We start from the raw sequence: 12,733 nt of genomic DNA on the forward strand, positions 1-12,733 counted from the left end.
AACTTTCACCTCTTAAGTGCCCTGATTTCCATACGCTATCCCTCTTTAGGTTGTAGAAATAAAGGCAATCCCATATTCATAAATTATATCCGCCATGTCACTAAGTACAGATTAAAGATCAAATCAGCCCCTTCCCTGGTATCTGCTTATACGTTTATCTGGTCAGTCCTCTACCCTCACTCTTTAACTAATAATGTAGATAGGATTAACATGTGGAAGCTAGTCCACACTTATTATCTTGTATGCTAAGGAGGCAGTTCATTCAAATCACTGTGTTGGAAGAGAGAGCTCAGCAGTTTGTCACCATCTTCACTCTCCCCATCCACAAAGTGGATTTGTCCAGACACAATGAGACAGGAGGAAACAGGGAGTCTGTGGAGAAAGGTCATGTTAAAAATCTTTATAGTTAACTGTTTGTGAAGTATATTTTCTGCATTTTACCCCTTTGTATCTTTGTTTGAAATGAAAACCCTCACCAATCCCATTGATATCTAGTAAGTGACGACTACATCCTATATGAACAGTTTAGTGAAGTGGGTATTACAAACACCTGCATTCAGATACATATACTTTTTTAATTTACTGCGCATTTTAAATAATGAGGTAGGGGAAGCTTTTCATGCTGTAACTCCTAATCTGTTGAGAAAGACTGATACAGTGTTGATATACTGCACAATGTTCTCTGCAATTTGTTGGTGTAACAATTAGGTTAAAAAAACACATTTTTAAGAGGGTGGGCTGGAAGGAGGAATGACTGGTGTTGACTAAAAGTAATGTGAAGCTGTAAGGACAGTGAACGCTTTAATAAAAAACATAAATTTTGTCTAACATTGTACTGTTTGTAAGGGAGGGCTGTTAATACATAAATGATTGTGTGTGTGTGTGTGTGTGTGTGTGTGTGTGTGTGTGTGTGTGTGTGTGTGTGTGTGTGTGTGTAGACATGGACATACCCTAGATTTTTGGAACTGTATGCCGCTTTTCAAATTATAACCTTATTCTTCCTGCTCCCCAACTGTAGTCCCACAACCTTAAATGGGCAAGCATAAGCCAAACACCCATTACCAACTAAGCATTCTAAAAAAAAGCCATTTAACCAAGGAATATAGTAATATACCATGCTAAACATTATAGTTTTTTTTTTAATTCTATTGTATTTCATTGCATAAACTAAATTAAATTTAAAAAGTTATGCCTGACTATATCCAATTGTTCGGGGGTGGGGTTCTATGCTGATGAATATTCTTATTCTCCATTGCGAAAATTGCTCATGGCAGAATAAGGGTTTGAGACCAGCCCACTTAACTGATTACAAAACAAATGCTTTAAAGAAAAACAGAAGATATATATATATATATATATATATATATATATATATATATATATATATATATATATATATATATATAAATTTATTTGAATGGCCAAAACACCAGCAAGCAAAACAGGCTTCATTCCAACTAGGTGAAACTTCTTCAGTGCTGACATCTTAACAATCCAACCCAGATTTAAATGAACCCATTCAGGAAATGTAGGATAAATATATTATGCATTCAATTTGTTAATCAAATCACTTCAAACTCCAAATTACATAAAAACTCAACAATAAACACTGTTATGACATGCAAATACATAAATACATCAGTCACTATGTAAAACCACTTTATATGTGAAAAAAAATAGTCAGAAAAGTGTAGTATAACCAAGTCACTCTTCAAAGCAAAGAATGGGAGCCTCTAGTTGACCAATGACATAATTACAAGATATAAACCATCATACCATCCTGTTAACATATAAAAAGCAGAAAAATATATTTGTTTATAATAACTCATTTAAACGAACACTCTGGGTGACAACAAGGTTGGGATTCCACCTTTTCTACTTAGAATGTAAATTACGGAATGTATCCACTTTTTTAGCAGAAGTAGACATCAGCACGTCAGTCCCTATAAACTGAAACATATCAGTGCCACGTTGTATCTTATGTTGAACTAATCCACTGTGTTGTCTAGAATGATGCTTTTCTTACATAGAAAGGCTCCATAGTTGCAAATCCCAAGCTAAATAACCTACTATGTGCCGAACGTAATAAGTTCTGTGCTGTCAAAAATTCTATGGGTATTCTTACTAGAAAAAGATTTGGTTTTGACAACATGTTAAATAGCACAGTGGCAATAAGGTAAACAGCTCTTTGGTTTAGTGAGTAAATAACTTTATATACATTTAAACCTATAGGTGCCTTTAATGAAAGAAAGATGGTTAGTCAGTCTTTCATTGTCTCTGTGCAAAGGAACACTAGTCAAAAGTAATAGTGCCAAAAATGTGTCACCTTTCAAAATTGGCATTTATTTATTAACAGTGCTTCTTACTTCCATAAGTCTTAACAAACCTAGGTAATAACCTGGATGAAGACCATGTTTCCTTGTTTTTAACCACCAGCAAATCAAAATGTTTTTTTTTTCCAGAAACTTACATCACTGTTTTTGAATAAGATTCAAATTTTATAACTTTACCAAAAATATTTCCGTAAGATCACAAGCTTGTACCTCCCATTCATGTGGTCATGACAGATATGTCTTACTCTGAGAAACTGAGATTTTGGAATATTCTTAATTACACGGACAGGATGGTGACTTGTAGCATGTAATGATGCATTCCTGGAAAACAGTGTATGGTACAAGCAGTTTTCTTTTTAAAGTACCATCTAATAGTTTCATAACGGAAACATTCAAAACATCTGTGTTAAACCAATTTGTGTTTAGCAGTAAAGCATAAACCCAAACAAAGTATTGTTATTTAAATATGAAACAAAGGCAGAAAAAGTCAGGATGCCACCTTCCCACAAAATCCAACAATCATCCAAGAATCTTCTCCATATAGTTAATTATTTAAAAAAAAAACATTAGAATTACCATTGATATATTATTCAAAAAGCCTCATGTAAATATTTGCATAAACAGGAACAAAAGTCATCTACATAGCTATACTCCATATTTGAAGAAAGCATTTACCATCACAATGAATAATATCCATTTCTTATACCAACCACAGAACCTGGAGGAGAAATGCAATAAACTCCTTGGACTATAACTTACTAGTGGTTAACCGATAGTAAATAGCTTGTATTCCCACTTCATGGGGGATCAAAGTCAATAAATCTTCCACATCTAAAGTGCAAAGACAACAAGAGAACAGTACCTGGATCTGTTCTGTAAGAATCAAGAATTTAGTAGAGCTATTGATGCAGGCCTTAATTAGTGTCAATAGAGGTTTTAAGTAGAATTATAAAAATTCTGAAAGAGGTTCTGTGAGGGAGTCCCTTCCAGAAACAGTAGGTCTTCTATGTGTTGGTTTAGTATTTTTTTTGTACTTTTGGAAGTAAATAAAAATGTTGGCTCATAGGTAACTTCACAATCAGCTTTGTTTAACATAGTCATAATATCACCATCTTCCACCCTCTCAGAGAGAAATTTCCTTAACATTAAGGCCTAAAAACAGTTGAATGATATAACCACATACATACATTTGGAGCCAGATCCCATTTTTTTCTTCAAACAAACTATAGATAAAGTTCTCATTCGTCATTTATTCTCCTTATAATGTCATGTGTTTACTATGTGTACCCCACACAGCGACTGTAATAGGTGTAATGGGTTCAGTGTTATTTCCTGGTTAACAAATACAAAATAAAAACATAAATAAATAAATAAAATGGCTTATATCTTGAAGTGATATCCTTGGTCTGCTAGAGGCTCAGGGCTGACATTCTTTGCTTTGAATTTGTTATACTATACTTTTCTGAATATTTCTTCACATAAGAAATGGTTTCAAATACTATATGTTAAAACGGTGATTACAGATGATTTTCTGTGTCATACTGAGTTGTGATTTAATTAAGAAATCAAATGCATAACATATTTATCCTCCATTTCCTACAAGGGTTCCTTTAAATATGGGTTGGATTGTTAAGATGTCAGCACTGAAGAAGATTCACTTAGTTGAAATGAAACCTGGTTTGCTTGCTGGTGTTTTGACCCTCAAAATTCTTACCTCTCAACTGTACAGATTTTCACAGAATGTCCAGATTTTTGTCCCATATTTTTGGTCCGTTTTTCATAAAATTGTGGTTTTCAGGCAATTTATTGGCAAGTCATTAAAGACTGAAGACAGAAAATAATGACAGACATTTGAGTTTCAGACTTCATACCCTTCAGAAAATTCCTGCTAAAGCAAAACATATTATTCTGTCAATCTTATAAGTTTGTAAGAGCATTATTTAAAAATTGTCTCTATTTTTGGGCCTTTGTCTCCCCATTATTTATGACTTTGTCCAGATTTCTTGCTCTAAGAGGTTGAAAGGTATGCTTCACATTAAATATATATATATATATATATATATATATATATATATATATATATATAGATATATATGTGTGTGTCTGTGTGTGTGTCTGTGTGTGGGTGTATACATATATATATATATATATATATATACACACACACATACATATATATATATATATATATATATATATATATATATATATATATATATATATATATATATATATATATATATATATATATATATATATATATATATATATATATATATATATATATATATATATATATATATATATATATATATATATATATATATATATATATATATATATATATATATATATTACTCAAAACCAAGCACAAATGTACCAAGCCCAAAAATGAATAAACAAATCAGTGAGAAGGCAAGACACAATGCTTGCAGTAGAATCAAAGGAAATTGCAGCTCAAAGATCTTACATAAAATACTTTTATTGTATAAAAAGTAAGCGCTTTCGCGATGTTATCCACACCGCTTCATCAGACAACACTAAGCACAACTCTTAAGCTTATATGAGAGAGTTCAAGGCAAGTAAAACAATTATCCAATTAACTACACAGGAAGTAAAGATTTTAAAGGCATAATGCTTTAAAATGCAAGTCACTAGTATTTCATTGATAATACTTACATACAATATATATTCATGCATACAAGAAACATAAAATCATTGTAAAGCATTATGCCTTTAAAATCTTTACTTCCTGTGTAGTTAATTGGATAATTGTTTTACTTGCCTTGAACTCTCTTATATAAGCTTAAGAGTTGTGCTTAGTGTTGTCTGATGAAGCGGTGTGGATAACATCGCGAAAGCGCCACTTTTTTTGTACAATAAAAGTATTTTATGTAATCTTTGAGCAATTCTTTGGATTATATTGCCTTCTACAGCATTGTGTCGACACACAGCCTTGGTTTTGGTATTATACATCTTGGGATACATGGAAGGACTTGAACACCACAATTCTTCCCCTAGTCGAGGGGCAACTGATAGCCTGCAGTCGGGAAGGCTTAAGAACCTTCTCACGGACTGTGTGAATCCTCTCATGTCATTTGACAAATCTGATACCTGTGTAGGGGTACAAACTCCAAGGGCTAATGAGCAAGAGGTAAGAGCACTGAGAAAAGAAATTGAAAATAACATCTATCGTTTTAAACGCTTACAAGCCCAACGCTTCCACATGGAAGCTTGTCTAAACAACAAAGTAGTACCGAGAGGCCTAAGAGTATCGACTATGCCCACTTTATCCCACTCTACTTCTGGAGTGGCAAAAAATCAATTTACAAGCTAGTTATTCATACATTAGACTTTTGATCCAGCATTTTCTGCCTATTGAACGGGAATTGTGTGATACTATCATGTCAGCACAAGACAAACTTAATAGCTTAGATGGTCGAGACAGAACGGACCTTTTCATGCAAGAACTCATAGACAGAGTGCTTAGGTATGAAAGCACACTTATGGAACAGAAAAAGAAAAAATTACTAAGAGACATTGGAGATTTCTCAAAACAAAATGTTTTTGTTTGGCCAAGGCATAACAACGCCAATTCTGGACAGCGCTTTAATAATAATATCAATAATATTAACAGCAATCATGGTCCAAATCTACACAATAGAAGGAACAATCCTCTCTATGCCATGGGCTCTGAACTTCAGAGTTCTACAATGTCTAAAGATTATCCAACAGGTACGTCGGTTCCTGTTCGTGCACAACAAGCCATATCAACTGAAGCTACCAATCATGATGCTTCAAATAGCAACCAGCGTGATAGTGTCATCAGGTCTGAAGAGACGGACTCGCATGAGGCAGCATCAGGTTTGGCTTCACCGGAGGCTTCTAAATTGGTTTATACAACACTGAATTAGGTTGAGTGTTGTCCTCCTTTAAACCCCAATGGCACTAGAAGTAATGCAGAGACTTTGTCGAGTGTAGTGAGATGAAAATTACAAATGAGTCAAGACAACCACGATACTTTTTAGAAGCACCTTTTCCTATAAGAACAGGAAGAAAACGTTCCTTGGAATTAGACAACGTGAAGGGAGCCAAGAAGAAGGATATGCACTTCCAGATGTCCCAACCTCCTCAACAACAAACACTACAGAGGTTTTGGACCACAGAACGTTAGTTTTGAACATTTCACAGCATAAGCTATCCACAGCTGAGATGGACTTGTTAAATAAAGGCATGACTTTTGTGCCAGCGTCCAATATGGACATTAGTCAAGCTATGCTATCCTTGCGTATGTTCACCCGTAATGTTACCCTGAAATTAATGTTTTCAGAAAGTAATACTAATGTTAACTCAAACAGCAGATTACGCTGTACCAGTACCTTTATGCCACATTCACCATCAAATGTAGATACTTTCATTAAGGCGGTGGAGAATAGTATTTATAGAGATAAAATGTTCATGAATAACATTAACCACAACAATTTAACCAAGTCTGAAAGACTTGCACTACATGACATAAGCCAAAATGATAGTATAATTATAAGGCCTGCAGATAAGGGAGGGCCTGTGGTTGTGCTAGATTCTGCATATTATCTTACTAAAATGGAGCAAATGCCTGACAATTCTTCATATGAGATGATTGATAAGGAGCAGGTTTTTTCTCTTCAACAGAACATCCATTCTACACTATATGAATGTAAATGCATGCATCTTATTTCGGATGATTTGTATAAATATTTCTTGGTAGAATTTCCCCTCATACCTACGATCACTGGATTACCCAAAGTACATAAGAATTTACATCAACCTGACTTTAGACCTATAGTATCAGGCTCTGGATGGTTGACCGAGCCAATTTCCATCTATCTAGATATAGAGTTAAAGCAAGTCTTAACATCTTACACATATGTTCTCAGAGATACTGAACATTTTTTACGTGATTTGTTTGCATTCATTGAGACACTTAATGATTTAGATAATATGTTACTTGTGACTCTGGATGTTGTATCCCTGTTGTATCCCTGTTTACATGTATTCCCAATGATGCAGGAGTTGGGTACATCAAACAGCTCATGCTTGGAGAAAAGGAGGCAGATGAGAAGAAAGTAGATCTTTTGTGTCTTCTCATGGAGATGGTCCTGGAAAATAATGTATTCATATTTAATGATGTATGTTATAGGCAAACGAAAGGGGTAGCGATGGGCACTAGTTGTGCCAATAGCTACGCTAATCTTGTGATGGTTGCATTTGAACAGACCTATATTACACCTAACTCACATATATTCTTCTACAGAAGGTTTGTAGATGATTTATTCCTTCTTTGGAAAGGTAGTGATAGTTCTCTATGTGAGTTTTTTGACAAACTGAACAACTTGGCTTCTTTTTTGAAATTTACCATGGAATATTCTGCAGACCAAATACATTTTTTAGATACCACCATCTTTAAGTCTGGTCTTACATTCTCCACCAAGGTATATCGGAAACCCTGTTACAGACCTGCTTATTTGCATCACCATAGTATGCATAACCCCAAGATATTCCCCAACATCATTAAAGGACAAGCCATGAGGTCTTTGAGACTATCATGTCTCGATTCACATTTTCAACAGGAACTGCATGTATTAGAGAAAGGTCTCCAACAATGGGGATACAAAATTGAGGAAATCTCGAGGGCATATCATAGTATTGATGGTTTAAGGACCACCCGGGCTAAACCATATTTCTCCAGAGAAGAAATTGAATCCAGTAGAGTGAGGGGTAATCGAGGGAGCAACAAGGGAGTTATCCCTATTATAATACCATTTAGCCACAACAGGCATGTAGTGTAGAAAGCTTTTTCAGATAATTGGAACATTCTAGTAGTTGATGATAAAGTTAAGGATTTGGTTGGGGTCCAACCTACCTTTGTCTACAGAAATATGAAGAATTTAAAGCAAATCTTATGTCATGCTAATGTTAGTAATAGTGATAGACAGCCCAAGAGGGATAGCTTTACAGCTACTCAGAAATGTGGGAAATGTGTTCAGTGTATCCATATAGATGAGTCACACTACTTCAGGCATCCCAATACTGGACGCCTGTGGGATATCAGATGCAATAGCAATTGCTGCATTAAGAATGTAGTTTATGTTGCTCATTGCATAGTTTGTTTTTATTTCTATGTGGGTAAAACCAATAGAACATTGCGTGAGAGGATAAGGTATCATTTTTACTGCTATACACGTGGACAGGAATATAGTGCGCTGGCCAAGCATATGCTTCATGAAGGACCTGAACACACTTTTCAGTTTCAAGTTCTACATGTTGAACATGAGAATATCCGTTTGGGAAACATAGTTAACCATACAGAAGAGGCAGAAATGAACTGGATATTTAGATTAGCATCCCATAGGGGGAGGGGTATGAATGAGCATGTATCGATCAAGCCACATCTTGCTTCTAGGAAGTGCAGACACAAGCCTACATAACTTGATATTATATTTTGTTTCAATAACTGTCATCATCATTTCATTAGTTGTTCCGTTTCCCATACACTTATATTTATTTATTTTTCCAGATTTTGTCAAATTTTTTGCCAGATTTTGTTAGGTTTTTAGTTAGGTTTACATCTGTTTTATAGGTTCACATTCAGACGGCGTGTCTGGAACAAGTTGTCATATTTTACAACTAGAGCATGTTGGCTTACTAGTCACACCATTCTTCAGTTGCTGTAGGGACTTGCAATACATTTAGTTTTATTTGATATGTTGGGATTACACAATTAACATTTGTATAGTGTAGTCTATAACTTTAGGTCATATTTGAGCTCTTTATACATTTTTAAACTGATTTTATAATGATTTTATGTTTCTTGTATACATGAATATATATTGTATGTAAGTATTATCAATGAAAAACTAGGGACTTGCATTTTAAAGCATTATGCCTTTAAAATCTTTACTTCCTGTGTAGTTAATTGGATAATTGTTTTACTTGCCTTGAACTCTCTTATATAAGCTTAAGAGTTGTGCTTAGTGTTGTCTGATGAAGCGGTGTGGATAACATCAAAGTTTTACTTTTGTACAACAAAAGTATTTTATGTAAGATCTTTTGGAGCTGCAATTTCCTTTGGATTATATTGCCGTTTCTACAGCATTGTGTCTTGCCTTCCTCACTGGGATTTGTTTATATATATATATATATATATATATATATATATATATATATATATATATATATATATATATATATATATATGGGTCTACTTCACATGGTCGACAGTTCATTTGACCGACTTTTATTTGGTCGACAATTCATTTGATCGACAAGCAGTTTTATGTGTGGCTTTGCCCACATCCCAATGGGGGCTGTGCCCCTAACTATATATATCAACTCCAGGGTCACACAACATTGGGGAGGGGGGCAAATCTGCCTGTCGACCATATGAATTGTCGACCAAATAAATGTCGATCAAATGAACTGTCGACCATGTGAAGGGGACCCATATATATATATATATATATATATATATATATATAGATATATATATATATATATATATATATATATATATATATATATATACACACACACACACACACACACACATATATATATATATAAAATATATATATATATATATATATATATATATATATATATATATAGATATAGATATATGTATATATAAATATGTGTATATATATATATATATATATATATATATATATATATATACATATATGAGAGAGAGAGAGAGTGCTGTTACACTCCTACTATTCTCATTGGTTTATATCACATATATATATATATATATATATATATATATATATATATATATATATATATATATATAACTGAAAGATGATACTTCAGACCTTATGTAGTTTTCAACTGCTTCAACACCTTAGTGGTAGAGTGTCTAGTGACTATGCTCAATTCCATGTTGAAGAATGTAATTCTTTAGGGGTCTTCCATTGGATTTTATGGCATAGCAATTTATCTGAGATCTGCTTCAGATAGCCCATTATAATGCAACCCCCCCCCCTTTATTACTTAACATTTGATCCTGAATAATTAGCATTGTAAGTGACAGCTCTGTAAGTATTTCAGCTGGAAAAATTACAGCATATTTGTTTTAGCATAAGCAGAAATGAAACAGTGAACATGGCAGTATTTACATTTATAATTTTCCATTCTGTTCAGAACAGTCTTACCAGCATTATTGCATCTGCTTCTTCAATATCTCCCTTCCAGAAGTACCTGCAAAAAATAATAATGTGTGTTACATGTCAGGGAGCAGAAAGCAATAGTTTAAATCTAACTGTGCCTAATTTAACTCCCATGTAACTGATTCCACTCCTTCTTTAGCTGCTGCATAGACTCCCAAATGTGTATGTTCTACTTATATTAATCACAGCACACAGCTCTATAAATCTTGTTTACTGAATTGCAGTGCTACTAAGATCCACCCTACTGTTTGCAATAACAGTATAAAAATCAGTCTACCCATCTTCTACCCCACCCATTTGCTCATCTGTTGTTCATACAACTATCCACTTTGTACACATAACTCATGTACCAAAACTCTACATCCATTTCCCTATACTGTTTCCAGTACAGACAGGGTCTTGCAAAACATTGCACCTAATTTATGGAACCTTTATTCCAAGAAGACCAAAAACCTAGGCAGTGTCTGTATTCATAAAAATGCCCCACATCTATGAGTCTAATTATTCAAAGTATAATTGCTTTGACCATCCTCCTTAAATCTTTTTATTTATTCTCCTTTGTTTTTTTCATTCTCGACTCGGCTAGTACTCTTTTCTTTCAACCCTTCTCCTCTTCAGTTTTGTAAAGTAAACCTCCTAACAGTTTGCAAACCAGCTTTGATATTTACTACAAATTTTCACTCACTATTTGTGTAACTAGCATTATAAATTGTTTCTTGAAATCTCTTTTTTGTGAAAAACTGTTTCCTTTTTTTTTTTTTACTTTCAGTTTGCTATGTAGTTTTGCCTGTGTCCCACATCATAGCTAAAATGTTCATTAGACCAGCCCACTTACTAGATGAACAAATTAATTAAAGCTCCAGTTCCCTACAAATACAACAAAATAATATGAACATATTTGATGTATAAATGTATGGCTGTTTTATTAGTACATTGCCAAAAATAAATGTGAATGGTTAACAGCTAAACAATGACTTCTGTATAAAGTAGTCAGCACTCCAAGCTTTTAGCTTAGAAACATATTCTTTTAAATACATTTAAATTAGCTCATATTTACTCATTCTGACATTTTTACTTTGAGCTATCATGAAAGAACACATGGATGAGTAATATAATTTTACTAAAAATCTGGTTATCTTTAACGTACAAGGCCATGTCAAACCCTGAGCTGTTGGACATGGTCCACTTAAAGAAATCCCAGTGCCTCAGAGCCACATGCTCCAGGGAGCTAAACCTTGCCATCACAATGAACAAAACATGCTGGAGGGATAGGTTCCTCACCCAGAGACTCCCCATACCCTGGAATAGACTGCCCATACATGTCAAGCAGAGCACTTCCTTGGCCCTCTTCAAAAGGAACCTTGATGATTGGATGGGAGATAAGAAATTCACCCCGGGGATCACGTCAGTCTCCCTGCTAGACAGGGCCCCAGGGAAGTAAATATTGTGGGAAGAAATATCCGGGGAATTGTTTGGCTAGGCTTGTATAGCCCCTAGGGCCGATAGCCTAGTACCAACCTATGAACCAATGAATGTATTGTAACAGATACTTAGAATGATGCCTAGAAAGCATTGTTAATTAACTAAGGGCAGCAGTTTGAATCAAATAGCCTCCATCTGCATGCACTATAATTATAAACATATTTTATGCTCTTTACATTTCTTATATATTTTTGGTTCAAAATGTGTAAACAATAATAACTGTTTACCTTATTTTTTACTTAATTTCATGCTTCGGCCTTTTAGTTCTTATTATATAAATAACCAATTAAAACTAGCAATTCCTTTAAAACATTTATGCATCTAAAAATAAATGATCAAATTCTGGCATTTAAATTACTTGACCAGTTTCTTCCTGATTTCCTGCACTTTAAGTAATATTTAGAGTGAAATGCTTTTATCTTGTGTTATTCGCTTATAGAAAACAAGGCTTGAAATTCATACCGTCTTAAAATATTGTTCATCTTTTGATTTCTAAATACTTTAGTCATCAATTGCCTTCCTGAAAGAGTAAAAATGGACAACAAACTACCTCATGAATGATCTCCTCATCCTGATTCCATCTACATAAGCATTCTTGGGATCCCTCTCCCTTACTGCTTCTACAGTTGCATAAATTATCATTCTGAATTTCTAATGTTTATTTCCAGGCTTCACTGGAAAAGCTCTTTCAGAAATTAGAATGGGTCA

At 34.0% G+C, this 12,733-nt stretch overlaps 2 protein-coding genes across 4 annotated transcripts in view; one reads left to right on the plus strand and one right to left on the minus strand.

Moving 5' to 3' along the window:
• PRRX2 (paired related homeobox 2) overlaps window positions 1–12,733 on the plus strand; it is a 663,637-nt gene that overhangs the window by 520,951 nt on the left and 129,953 nt on the right. The gene's annotated exons all lie outside the window — the stretch shown is intronic.
• LOC122790318 (protein CutA homolog) overlaps window positions 1–12,733 on the minus strand; it is a 757,176-nt gene that overhangs the window by 48,499 nt on the left and 695,944 nt on the right. For both annotated transcript variants that reach the window (XM_044057842.1, XM_044057841.1), the window contains exon 4: window positions 10,529–10,574. In XM_044057842.1, the coding sequence (XP_043913777.1) occupies window positions 10,529–10,574 (46 nt within the window). The remainder of the gene's footprint in view (window positions 1–10,528; window positions 10,575–12,733) is intronic.

The sequence above is a fragment of the Protopterus annectens genome, chromosome 16.part0 (assembly GCF_019279795.1).
Source record: "Protopterus annectens isolate FY-2018-M chromosome 16.part0, PAN1.0, whole genome shotgun sequence".
Taxonomy (NCBI): Eukaryota; Metazoa; Chordata; order Ceratodontiformes; family Protopteridae; genus Protopterus; species Protopterus annectens.